Raw genomic sequence first — 14,494 nt, 5'->3', positions numbered from 1 at the left:
CTGTATAGCTCTGTGTGGTGGGATGGCTTCTGGAGTTTAGTCCCCATTTGTAACAGTACATTATTGGCAGGGCCAATGAAATTATGCATCAGGAGAGGGCCACATTATGTGGCAGAGTTGAGTATGTTATGTGGCAAGAAAAGGCAAATTATGCAGAATAATTCAGCATATTTTGTAATAGTATTATTTTAGTATTTTTAAACTGTCTGGGAATTGGTTGCATGTCATTAGTACCATATTAATACTCAAATATAGCAAACAGAAAGGTGACCAGTCCAGCTGTGCAAAGGACCTTCCGCTGTGCGGCAACAAGTGTTTCTGCATTTTTAGTAACTTTTTAACTGGTTGAGCTAGAAACAAAATGCTTCTTATTAAAATTTGCAGATTATGCAGTAGATAATGGATTATGGGGCACATCTAAAATTATGCAATAATCGCTGCAGCCACACAATCGCATAATTCCAATGGCCCTGATTATTGGGAATGGTGTTCACTGTTGTGTATGAAAGCCAGGGCTGTCTGCTGGGGGGGTAGCTTTCTGACCAATTTGTTCCCCTTTTACACCTCCTCTCCTGACATATTATTAGTAGCCAATAGTTTGGGCGTAATTGGCTAGGAACAGCACAATAGCTACTGCCAACTTCCTTGGTGGCACCCTGTATTCGATGAATCCATTCCAAACACTCAAACGTGAGACACCTGGTCCCCTCTGGGCAGTATGCCACAGAGGGGGCAGAATGCCAGGCAAACCTGTAATTTATGAAGACTCGGAGGTGTGCCAACCATCTACTGCAAAGAATGCAATTTAGTCCAGTACACATATAAGTAGGTTTTAGGGGTCAAAGTACAGAACATGTGACCTCGAATGTGACCATCAGCCATCGCTGTCTCCTTCCATGAGATGTGGAAGTGCATGTGGCCCATCTCCCATCACCTCGATTGAACTCCTGGCCACATCCTGTCCTATGAAGAGCCTCCTAGTCTGAAAGAACCACCCCCAGCACAAGGAGCCAAGGAACAGCCAAGGACGTCTGTCCTCCTCCAGAGACCATGAAAGCTGGCCTAGAGAATCCACAAGCAGCAGGGGGAGAAGAGGTTCAAATTACTAGAGAGCACTCATCCCCCATCCGATGAGCGGCCTCGGGTAGGGATCTTGCGTGATGGATTACTCATGAACCTTGCGGTTCACCCACTCACTTCAGCGCAGCCCTATATTCTTTGCCATAGACCCTCCACCAGCCTCAACAGTAACCAGCAGCCTGGCTCTGTGAACTCCCTAATGGCCTAGAAAGTTTTAAAGACACTGACTCACTGTCACCCCTGCCAATGAGTGGACCCTAAATAAAGTACATTTTGGTCCCACTTTGGATATTCAGACCCTATTCCCTGGACTTTTTAAAATCCCAATAGACTCCCCATGTCTTAAGGAACCTCTTTTAGAAAGGATGCTTTGTCTGCGACCGCTGATTCACAAGATATTGTTGCACTTTTATGCTATCCAGCATACCTTACCTTTCCATTCACCTAGCAGTACAGCAGACCTGCTGGGGCTTCTGTTGCTATGTAGTTTGGTAGCCGCATGGATGGAGGCGGGCAAGTTCACATAAAATATTTGTTCAGGTCAGTAGACTTGTGAGTTTGGTATATAAGACAGGCCCCACCAGGATCTAGATGGTGCATGCCTAGTTCTGGGATGGAAAACATTAAATTTCCCAGTCACTGTGAAGACACCACTCTAGGGAGACGAAGATGCGTCATGACATTTCTACCTTCATAAAACAACAAAAAAGGAAGAAAACACACCGACATGCAGAGCCAAAGGACTAGCCAGCAAAATCAAAAAGACCACCTATTTTGGACCATGTTCCAAATAGTTTTGAGTGAGTGGGTGAGACATGTGAAACCTCCCCAGATGTTAAGGAAAGTACTCCCCGGGAAGGGGGGGGGGGAGAATTTTACAATTCTTGAATTTTTTTCATTTGTTTTCTCCATCATCTTTTGTTCTTCCTTTCTCCATTTTTTTCTGTTTTTCCATCTTACTTTAATTCCTCTTTTCCATCCTTTCTATAATTCCACCCATCCTTCTTTCAGCCTTTCCAACCTTCCTCCCGTCTTTATTTTTATCCCTCATTCTTTGATGTTTGTTTCTTTGCTACATATCCATCTTACCTCCCTTCCATCTGCAACTATTTTTGTCTCCATCTAATCATCTTTCTTACTGTACATCCTACTCTCCATCCATTCTTTCATCTTCCTCTTCATTTTTCCCTTTTTCCTGTCCTCCCTTTTTAGGTCGAGCATGGCCACGCGCAAGCGCTGCTTTTCCGACGTGTTGGTATGTATCTGAGCTTTTTACCACGCCCATCATTATCACTCGTTCATGGGCTTGCCTTTCAAAAATCCTTTCTTTTCATTAGTAAGTGCTTTACGTTTGTCCCTCCCTGGGGCGGTTTTGTTACCGCCTTGGCCATCAACCCCGTTACATGGATAATTGCACGATTGCCGATACGTTTGACTGCGAGTGAACTTCTTTTTCCTATTGTCTCTCTCTTTGCGCTCACAGCAGCGGTTTGAATCGGTTCGCTTATGTCAACAGTTTTACTTTTTATTTTCAGTTTGTGTGGCAAGAAAAGTCCAGTTAGTAATTTTCAACGCTAATAGCTCTAACTCGAGCAAACGCGAGACCCATTGCATTGCAAATGCTTGTTTCCACTGCAAGAGATCGCATTTATGAGCTCCTGGGAGATCAAACTAGAAGGAGCTTTAAACAACTTACATGTCTCCTGTTACACCGAAGTGCCCAGTGACAACCTCCCCCGCTCAAGCTGCTAGAGCGGAGGTGTAATGGCGCCCTGTGCAAAGCGACCGTGGAAAGTGCCGTCCAACGCAGCACGGCAACACACTATCCGGCACAAAAACAATTCACAGGAAAGGACAAAGACCCTTTTAAAAACTTTTCCTCTTCCCAGTCGACTTCCTCAACGAGTAAAATAAAATTACAACACACACGTGTTTTGACCGCAAAATGTGACGCTCCCTAAGAGCAAATACACAATAATACAGCCAGCTTCTCCTCACCGACACTCGACCTCAGCAAGCCGGGTAGGGCACACCCTGAGAATGTGTCCACGATGCACCGAGTCGCACTACAACCTTGCAGCAGTGGCGTAACAAAGTCTCCCGCAGCCTCCATGGTGCGGCGGGGGCCACAAGCCCCAGACGCCGTCCCCCCCCCCCCTCTCTGAACAGTACACTGTGTACGGGCGCCCTCTAGTGACTTCGCAGGGGCCCCGCTCTAGTTTTGTTACGCCACTGTCTTACAACATGCACACTTCAAAGGCGCCAGTATGGACACCTCTCAATGGGGCAACACCGTCCAGCACGCGCAGCTGCAAACAGGCGGAGTACCCTTTCAGCACACGAGAGTGTGGAACGTGCCACGCTGTGCCACCAAGGCGCGCATGCAGCATTAGCAAAGGGTGGCACGTGTGGGTGAATAAGGAACCGCTCATGAATCCGCGGATTGGGACGGGTCAGCCGGACATGATTTTATACACACGTGTCCCAGCATCCGCCAAACATATATGTACAAATTACCATTATATAATGAGCCCTCTTCACCCAATAATACCGTAAGCAGAGAGGTTTTAAAGCCCGGGCGAAATGGGTTCCGCCCCCGGGCCCCAGCCTTTCAGGCGCCCCTCTGATAGAGCCAGCTCTGTTCTGCAGGGAGTCTTGCCCTGATGACCTTGAATAATTCTGAAACAAGTTGTTGCAAATAGCATTTTCCTTTATTTTTAATGTGGGCTATGTGTAAGAGTCTATTGCAGACAAATGTTTCCTGCCACACCCATAAATAATGTTTATTTTAGAGCCAAAAAGCGTCTCACAAGTGAGAAAGGGGAGGGTGTCACAGAGATTACTTGCATCAGTGTTAGTGAGCCGCTGCTGACGTGTTTTAGTATTAACACCACACCTCACTCTCCAGGAATCTTGACATAAACACTTTTAGAATGTGGATGAGTGTGACCTGCACTGTCAGTGACCTGACCAAAGGGGGCGTGAAAGAGCTGAAACTGGATCATAAATTCAAAGCTGTTCCGATTAGTGGCCCCCAAGTAATTTTGGCCCAGGCCCGCCGAAAGCCTTAAAATGCCCCTCACTGCAAGTTTGAAATCTATATACGATCTTTCTATAATTGCAAAAATGAGTTTAACCCGCACATAGTAACCTGTAAATGCGGATCAAAGCATGTATGACTATGTATGTCAGAGGAACAGTATGAAACCCTGGCCTGAACCCTTCTCGGCACGTCACGTGTGCTGTGATCAGAAACTGAAACGGTACAACAAAGGCGCCGAAGCCTGCGCTAACACGTCTCGCGACAAGGAGCGCCTCTTGCGTTTTTTTTTTCTTTCACAACAGCCGATAATAATCTGTTCTCAAACACACAAACATTTGAGGGGGAAACGAAATCTTCTCCCGCTACACTTTTGAAATGTTCATACGGCCGTGAGCGCAAGAAAACCGGGGACCCGTTGAACTCAGTCGCACTGGCAGAAACACCCGTGGGAAGCTTTACACATTTTCTTGAGGTAACGCATACACTTTGTTGCTTTTTGTACACCCCTTACAAGCCAGCAACAACATTTTTCCAGACACGTTTCCTATGTTACAGAATGTAATCTACCACTGGAGGCCGGGAGGTTCACTCTCATAAGACGTTTATTCAAGTACGCGGGCAGGTATGCAGGTGAGGTACATAAAACAAAACCTACCATGAGGGAATGCTTAATTTGTAAATAAAAACGTGCCGGTGCCCAACGCCCTCTTACTGAACACGCAAACCTCTCTCTATCCAGCGGGACTCCATGCAGCGTTAAACTCCCTCTGAAGTTTTTGTGAGGGTTGAGGACCACACTTGGTCTTAGCTGTGTTCAACTTGAGACCACGTTGGTCACAGAAGAGGGGGAAATTGCTGCAGAAAAATGGATAACGCTCGCAGTATTTGACAGCAAGAGGGGGTCGCCAGTGAACAATGGGGCAGGGGTCTTGGTGCCAGCTAAAATGGGCGAGTTATTCTGGCAATCAAGTAAAAAGTCTACACAAACACAGGGTGGGGGCAAGGACACAAACCTGGTGATTCGCTCTTTCTACGGGCTATACCTCAACAATTCCCCATTAGGGCCTCAACTAACCAAGCCATACGTTTTAGAATAAATACAATTTCATGGGGCATCTCCTGCTCCCTCAGTACACCCACAGTTTCTCTCTTGATGCCAGGCCATGTGAGGACCGAAGGTATACAAAGGCCACAAACACGTTGCTGCTGCTAACATGCACCAACTTCCTCTTGGTGACCAAAAATCTGAAGGTTTTGACAACCGTGCGCACCTTCTCCTGAAAGCCAGCTTATAAATGGGTTATCACTCTACTGTCGGACAGCCACTCATTAAGTTTATCAAGGATATGATTGAGCCTATCAGACTAATGGGGCAGTAGTTCTGCGGCAGGTCCCTGTGTCCTTTTTTAGGGTCCAGCCTGCGTTGCATGCGCTCGTGCATGCGTATCGCAGCGAGACGCTTTAGTGTTTAGAAAAGGGCTCGGAGCCCTGTCGATGTCACGTCAGTGTTTTTCATTGGTTCGTGGGCTTGCCTAATAAAATCTGCTTGCTTTCATTAGTCGAAGGCATGCATAACATCATGATTTTTACGGTGGCTAGCCCTCCTCGAGCGCATCGACCAAGTACAGAAAACATGCGAGGCTCGCTGTTTTCTGTCCGGCTCGTGGACTACTTTTTCACTTATTTACTAGCGCGATTTCGCTTGGCAGAAGTTGAGCGCTTTACATAGTTAATTGCACTTTTTCAGGTCACGTACTTAAATGCACTTTTGCCGATAGGTGAAAAGTCGGGTTAGGAGTTTACAACGCTGTCAGCTCTAACATGACCTAACGCGAGACCCGTTGCATTGCAAATGCTTGTTTATGCATGGGAACAATCTTCGCACCCCTCCAGGTCTGGGGAATAGGTGCACCTGCTAAAATGGTGTGCAAGACTGCATTTTCTTAAAGGGACCCAGACATCCAGGTTAGATCGAAAAAGGTCCACAGGGATCTTATCTAGGTTGGCAACCTTCCCTGTTCTGCGTGGCTGTAGCCCTCTCCGTATCAATTAAGTGCAAGTGTTGATCATGGTGGCAGTGACGGCACTGTGCCAGAGAGATGGGAGTGGTGCCTGCAAGTACACACACGTTAGAAGTCAAGGTGGTATTAATTCCATACAAAGATTTAAAATGGTTGTCCCACGTGACACCCTGGATGTGAATTTCTGGGCATATTGCCACACGAGAAGAGCCATGTTTAACAATATGCCAACATTGAATAGTATCTTCACTCGTTGGTGCTTATAAGAGGTTCAGCCCACAGTTCATCGTTCCAGTTAACTTGAGCCGACCCAAGCGTAGCTTTATATTGTGCTCTAGCTAACGGGATCACACTTCTAACCCATCCTTTGATAGCTTAAATAAAGCATGTTTAGCTTCCTTGCAAGCAGAGTTGAACCACAAATTGGTTTTAGCCCCTTTCCTGGCAGATTTAAAATCCTTAAAAAAAAAAAACTCCTTCCGCTTAGTAAAGCACATTATGGCTAGCTAAGAAGAGCTTGCTGTTATCTAGCTTATCTGCTACCTGTAGCTAGTGAGGACAAGTAGATGTCATACAGTTTTATAACAGCATCTTCAGAAGTAGCAAAGATTCCAGACCAAAGCGCTCCTTGAATTAGCGGCTTCAGGCACTACATGATCTAGAGCAGTGATACTCAAAGTACAGCCCGAGGGGCGCATGCGGCCCTCCTGACCTTTACATGTGGCCCCCAGGTCAAGCGCAGCACTGGGCTGCTGTTTTCTGGATTCAGCACGAAGACTGAAAAAGAAGTTAACTACAGAGGCAGTTCTTTACTTAAGGCCTAATTAAGGTTCATGAAAGGGAGTAACGAGGTTATCCTGCACAGCCTAACTTCAAGAAACAACTTTATTTTTAAAGACATTTTGCAGGAAACGTGTAAAAATATAAGGTCTTTTCAAAACTCATTAACATGAAGAACTGTTTCGCTTAGTACATCACATTATATCTGTGCACTGAGAATTTTTTTTTTTTTTTTTTTTAAAACAATAGTTTTCAAACGTGCATTTACAAACGTCTCCACGCCAGCATTTTCCTCGATTTGCATCTCCGAGGCATGAGACTTATCATAGTCTCATAACTTTGATCCTTTTTTGACACTACTGTGAACGAGTTACTTAAAATATTTCTGAGGCATACTCCGCCTACCTTTGTCATTTATTTGGCACTTCTCAGACTGTACTTACTCCTAGAGCCTTGAAAAAGTCACTTGTGACGAAATACGTGTTGGCTTGCTTATGCAACGATGTTCATCCAATTGAATACAATGGCTGTGGTTAAGTAACGATGATCTCTCGATGGGCTTATGCTGATGTCTTCTAATAAAGGAATATATCATAACTGAACTTAACTGAAGGACTTATTTGTCTACGAACTCTTTAAGTGCTGCAGTGTCTGCAATCGATATTCTGTGATGTTTCTTTGGAACAACATTATACGCTCTAGGGTATTGGAGCTCACTCAACCGCATTGCACCACAGCCTTTTGCTAAATACGCAACATCCATACTTATACAACATTTGGGAAGCGCACTTTGTTTACCACCACTACCCAGTTTTTCTTTGTGTATATGAATTTACAAACATTCATATATCTCTCCCTACCTCCGCTAAGTGCACACTTTTGGCTGGGATCTAATAATACCTGAAAAACATTAGTTAATTAAATTACAGAGGAGAAGGTTTTGTACAGTCCACATCCAGAAGTCTTGTATTTCAATATCCTTTTATATATGATAATGAAGATTAAGGAGGTGAAATGAAATTAAACAATTGCCTAGGAACACACAATTTGGGGAAGCAGGGGTTAATCCCAGGTTTTCTGGTTTTACATTGTGCAATTCAGCCACTCGATGTATGTGCTTCCCTTCCCCTACTAACACCCACCTTACCAGCATCACTCCCCCTTGCCAGGTCTGTCCCCATAACCGCCACCCTGCTATTAATGCAGCCCTCGCTCACATCTCAGACAAAACCTTTTGGCCCCTGGGAAAATGTTTGTGAGTCCCCATGATCTAGAGCATTTCTCTGCACTTCTTCCTTAACTGCCCGGGCCCAAGTCCAAGACGAGCAAAGTGGTCACTTTCAAATCTGTAGAGAATTACCATATCAATAAAAAACTCCCAGGCTCTAAGATCAAGGAGGATATAATCAGTTCGCCTTCTATAATTAATTCTGTAGAAAGTTGAGGACAATGAGGCATCTGATATGGATCGTCCATTGCAAGATATCATCCCATATATAAAAAAAAAAAATGCTGGCAATTTGCAGAGCTGCCGCACATAATCGCTTCCTTCCCACCTGTGGGCATAATGACCTCAGGTAGATTCTCCACTACCTTAGAGAGTCAGTCAGTTTACTGGTTGTCAGAGAGGAGGGCATAACAGTTACTGGTTGACTCATTCATCCAGCTGCCGGACATGGCCATGGCCTAAACATCGCTTCCACCCCGACTGTGGGTTTAACTGTTTAAACCGATTTGTGGAGATTTCACAGTGAGACAAACACCGACACACGCTGAATGCCAGTGTTTCCCATGGTGATAGGTATTTTTTGTTTTTTGTGTTGTTTTTGTTGTTGTTTGTTCCTGGGCAGTGCCAACCACCTCTGCCCCCTTCCCCTCGCTCAACCCCACTTCCATATACCATTTAAACCTGACCATTGAAGAATGGTGTAGTGAATGTAAGAAATAAAATGTGTTGCAAAAGTAAGAGGTGTGGTAGAAGGGTGGAGTGTGATCAACGTATGTGTGAGAATGAGAAAATGCACTATTGTTTTTTAGGTTGTTTACATTAGCAAAATGCAGTGTGCGGATGCCAAGTATATAGCTATATATATATATAATATTGTCTTCTTTACTGGTGGAGAAAAAGGGGTCCCAAAATGTGTTTTCCCCATCCCATGGGCAATCTAGACACACATACAGCCTGAACTGCTAGATGGAATTACACCAAATTTAGCAGAAAGCTAGGTCTTGGTCCAGAAAGAGTGCCAAATTATGGAATTTGGTGTACATCTGTTAAGTTGTTTTGTAGTTATTAAAGAAAAAAAGATTTATGCATATCTAAGGACACAGATCCATGCACCACCAGGAAAGTCATCATTGGCTGCCTGAAAGGAAGTTTGCGGTCGCGATTTTGTATATTGGGACCATGCACTGCTAATTACCCCACATAATATATCAGTCCTGAAATCTTCTATGACATCATTTCTAATATCACTGCAACCTTTGCAATAAAATTGAGACTAAATCTGTGCATGGTGGGGGTGCAAGTTACAGTTACGTTAGGTCACAAGTTATAGTTTCCCGAGACAAGTATAACTATGACTGATGAATTTCTATGGTTTTATGTGTGTAAAATCTGAACCTGACTATAACGTCCCTGTAACCTTTGTTTTTTTTTGTGCTGAATTTGGAAGATTCTTTTTATTTCTGTTTCCTAAGTTTAACAAGCCTGTAACCTTTGTTTCTTTCAGTGAGTGTGTGTGTGTGTATATATATGTATGTATGTATGTATATATATATATATATGTGTGTGTATATATATATATGTATATATATATATATATATATATATATATGTATGTATATATATATATATATATGTGTGTGTATATATATATATGTATATATATATATATATATATGTGTATGTATATAGATATATACACATATATGTGTGTCTTTTTTTTTTTTTCTTATGTTTTTTGTGTTGGTTTTTTTTGTTGGTCCCGGGCAGTGCCAACACCTCTGCCCCCTTCCCCTCGCTCTAACCAACGTCCATATACCATTTAAACCTGACCATTTAAGAATGGTGCAGTGAATGTAAGAAATAAAATGTGCTGCAAAAGTAAGAGGTGTGGTAGAAGGGTGGAGTGTGATCAACGTATGTGTGAGAATGTGGAAATGCACTATTGTTTTCTAAGATTCTTTTGTTTTCTGTTTCCTAAGTTTAACAAGCATGTAACCTTTGTTTCTTTCAGTGAGTATATGTGTATATATGTATTAAATATATATATATATATGTGCGTTTGTGTGTGTCTTTTAAAAAAAAAAAAGATTCTTATGGCTATAGCTCTTTGCTGTCCGCATGTGTGAACAAAATGTATCCTTGGCCATTAAAAGTGCCATAGTTTGATAGGAGAAATGCAAAACAAGTCTGCTACCTACACAGAACAGAAGAGGGTTGAAGGGTTGGTGGGGTAATCAGTAGGGCATGGTAGAAGTGCTGCTACAACAAGCATTGGCAAATGCAATAAGTCTCATTTCACAATACCTGTTTGCTTGCTTGTGTTTTTGGCTTGTACATTTCCGTTTGAAGCACTGGCAAAGTCAGCCTGCAGGCAACATAAAGGCCATCTCAGAAGTGTAAATACTGAACAGTCCAAGATGGGCAGACACTGCTTTGCCACTGCTTATTGTGCAATTCAACAAGCACAGGCAAAGCCAAAAAACACGGGCATCAGTGGTAAGTAGCCACAGCCTGCTGTGGGTGGAGGGGGCTTGGAAAGGATCAGAGTAAAATAAATATTTACCATAATTACATTGTTTTTGTATTCCAGGCATGTTGAATTTACAGTTTTTAATCTGTTGTGTAACACGATACCTCAAGTCTTGCTTTTGGATTTTTTCGTAACAATGCTATCAGCCAGTTTGTGTTGTTTTCCTTGTTTCTAGACATGCCATGCATTTTATCGACTTTTACATCCATGTAAAATGGGTGGTGTTAGATCTGAAGCTCTGAATTCTGGTCGGTGAATATATTGCCTTTAATATTGGTCTAATTTACGTTTCTTGCTCCTTTGCAGTGCTGGACACAGCCTTTGCTATTAAAGTTCAAACTCCTCAGAAAGTCATCCAAGTAGCACGAGGAAAGAATACAACTCTACAGTGCCAAATGCAAACAACCGTGGCCACGAAGGTTGGAGGTATTGTGTCCTGGAAGACCACCGTTGATCAGGTAACTAGAATATAAAGTCACTTTGTTGACGCAGTGTGACACTTGCCACCGCCTTGCAACTTCTGGTGGTTGCACGTGGTTCTGGAGCTTTGCGTACATGCTGATTGAGATCCTGACATTCCTACTCCTGCACAATCTCCTTCCTCACAGTTTAATAGTAAATGTTTCAGTTCCATTGGTTTCAGCTATCGTCCACCACCCAGCCACTGATTAGCATGATGTTCCTGACATCATCTTAGATTGATGACAGTTTGTCAGCTTATTTTCCTTTCTTTTCCTGCTCAAATCATTCTGGACCTATTTATTCTTCAGATCTGGTTAAAATGAGAGAAATCTATAAACTCTGTAGAGGTTGGGGTCTTTCTACAAGATCTTTGAGCTTTCTTAGCATTTCTTCTGCTCCTAGGATTGATTATAAATTTAAACCCTACAGTTTGATCTTCCCTACATTTTGCTGTGGAAAAGTAGCAGCAATTCATTAGTAGTTCCTTGGAAAGGAGCAGTATCTAGACCACATCACTACACTTTTACTTTGAAAATGGGTGTAGAGTCCTGCATGATTTAGAACAGAACCTTTCTAGCTCCCAGAGGACTCCATATCAATGTCATGTAATCGCTAGAATGTAATGATCTTGATTTTGAATGTTGGAGTTCACAGGCACATGCAGAGGAATAAAGACTTGTGATTTACAGCACCGTGTGTGGCCTAGTCATTAGCAGGTACCAGGCTGGGAAAGTTGCTACAACAGGAGTATTAATTGCAAGGGCTTTTTTGCCAGCTGGCATCAGCACTCACTTTGGCGGCTAGGATTTTATTTTTACTATAAGATTTTAACCAAGACAAAGGCCAGAAAGGGAGACCGATTGAGAAGGCAAAAGATGCAAAAACAGTGACAAAGGAAGCAAGAAGGAATGAGAAAGAACTTACAAGAACACACTTAAGAGACAACAGATTGTAAGGCGGTGGATTCGAGAATAGGCAACCTTGATCCTCGGCAATTTCTTCACTGTGCTTCAAATAAAAACACTGGGCCCCGGTATTTATCTTTTGTACCATGGAATACAATGTGGAGAATCAGTCAAACTTTTCAGTAATTTGTTTTTACCAGGCCCAGTTGACTAGACCGTAGATCAACACTGTTTTGCAAACCAAACACTCCTCAAAACATGCAACCCTTTGCCTCTAATCTTGCATGTTTACTTTGGATGTACCATGTTGTGATGGAAAATCAAATCGATAACTCTTCCATGATGATTGACCTCTGTATTGATTAATTATTCAAATATTGAAATATATTTTGGCTAATACATTATTTTATTTTTAATGTATCACATACTGTGTCAAAAGAAACCCTCAATAATCCTCAATCCACAATAATTTGAAAGTGTATGCAAATTATTTTTGTTAAATTGAAATAGGGTTTTTACACATGTTCTAAAATTAAAGGGAAGTCTGTTTTTTATTTCTATAATGTCCCAGATACAAAACACGAATAGAAACAGGATGGATGTAAGTGGAAGTAGAGAAAGAGTTGGAGAAACAGTGGAAAAGATTATATAGCAGAGAAGCTAAATTTTAGGAAAAAAGATTTATGGAAAATATGAAAGCAAATAAGGAGGAATTGGCCTGAGAACATAATAGAATTTGAAGGAGGGGCTCAATGTCAATAAAGAGAGGTAAAGATTATGATTGATTATTACTGGCCTCATTGTGACTTACAAGCAAAAAATGAAGCATGAAGGAGGGGAAGAGTAAAGGGACGGAGGATGAGTGAATTGGTGGGATGTTCCTGGTAGAATGGAGAGTGGTTGTGAGGGTACCGGACACTGGTAATGAAAAAAAATGGGGGAGGGGAGAACAAAAGAAAATAATAAAGGAAGGTGATGGGGCAAAATGGGTTTGAGGTATTTATTTTTCATATGAAGGGCAATCACCATGTTTGAGTAATGAGCATGATGGTTATTCATACTGAACAAGCACAGACAAAGTTAATAGGTCTCAATATTTTAAACATGCAATAGCACTGCATACTCTTTAATAGGTACAGTCAGCCCTTTCCATTAGGCCATTACTACCAACCCGCAGGTCAAATGCAAGCTCTTGCTGTAGCAGGCTGCATGTACCAAGAGATGTTGAAAGAGTGGGCAGTGGCATGCTAGAAACTCCATGGAGTTGAGTGTCACTTGCTTGCATAGTGTGCAGTACCAGGAGGTCTTGTGGATGACAACAAGGCCGCCTCCCTACTAGGAGTGTGGTCCACCTGATGGATACTGTAGCTTGTGGGAAGAAAGATATCTTGCATCTGCAAGGATGAGCGGATGAACCATGTTTCTGTGGTGATTTTGGGTCTAGGTGTTGTGAGGATACTCTGTGTTGTTTAGCTAGCAGTGTGATTATGGGAATGGGCTGTGTGAGTTGTTGGATGAGGCATATGATTATATCTTGTAGGTTTCAGTGCAACAGATTGTTTGGTCTAAGGCCTTTCATTGTGCAAACAGGCAATGCCCTTGTCCATCCTTTGCTGATGATGCCCTCGATCGGAGGACTCCTCAACCTGTTCATTGTAGTAGGGAGCAGGCAGGATGTAATGTCACACCCTGTACAGATGGATGCTGGAAAATGCACTTGCCTGACATTCTTTTAAAGATGGGTTTGGCAGGAAACCAGTGATGTCATTTGCTATATATATCTATACTGGTAAATACTCTGGTGTAACTTCTGTCGAGTTGGATAATGGGGAATCAACTATTGTACAAGTTGTTCTGTATACATGCACAGTACATTCAATTAGTTGGTGCAGTCTTGGATCCTGTTAGAGTGCTGGCTTTCTATTCATGGAAAGACTGCTGCATATATCCTGGATCATTATTCACTTCTCACTGGGCTTTTATCAGAATCCTTGGTCACTGTTGAGATTTCAGGGCCTCGTGGTACCAGTCTTGCTTGTGCCCCAGGCCTCAGTACCTACAAGATCCTCATAGTAATATTTGAGACTGCAATAGGTTCAGGCCTTTGCAGCCTTGCAACCAATTTGAATATCCCTTGTCTTGGCATAACTCCCCACAGGATGGGACCCTCTCGATCAATTTCCTCTTGGGTAAACCAATTCAGACTGCATTGCCCTAACCAACAATTTAGGCTGACACCTCCCTTTTGGGGGTGGAGAGCTCATCTGACCAAAACACCTGCAGATAAGAGCTTCTTCTCACTTCTTGAATTCCACAAGAAGTTGAATAATTGGCTTTTTAAGTAGTCCCAGTAGGCCTTAAGTTTGGCTAGACTCAGAACTGCTCAGTGCCAGGATGCCCTTTTGGGTGCCCTCTACAAATCTACATAATACAATAAATTTCCAT

The 14,494-nt window shown here is 42.8% G+C and overlaps 1 protein-coding gene across 1 annotated transcript in view; it reads left to right on the top strand.

Moving 5' to 3' along the window:
• GPA33 (glycoprotein A33) overlaps nt 1-14,494 on the top strand; it is a 107,833-nt gene that overhangs the window by 39,645 nt on the left and 53,694 nt on the right. Inside the window, exon 2 of the mRNA XM_069202742.1 lies at nt 10,989-11,140. Coding sequence (XP_069058843.1) covers nt 10,989-11,140 — 152 coding nt within the window. The remainder of the gene's footprint in view (nt 1-10,988; nt 11,141-14,494) is intronic.

Source organism: Pleurodeles waltl, chromosome 8, assembly GCF_031143425.1.
Source record: "Pleurodeles waltl isolate 20211129_DDA chromosome 8, aPleWal1.hap1.20221129, whole genome shotgun sequence".
In the NCBI taxonomy this organism is placed as follows: Eukaryota; Metazoa; Chordata; class Amphibia; order Caudata; family Salamandridae; genus Pleurodeles; species Pleurodeles waltl.
The sequence above is the reverse complement of the archived record's forward strand: the minus strand, read 5'-3'. Positions and strand labels throughout refer to the sequence as shown.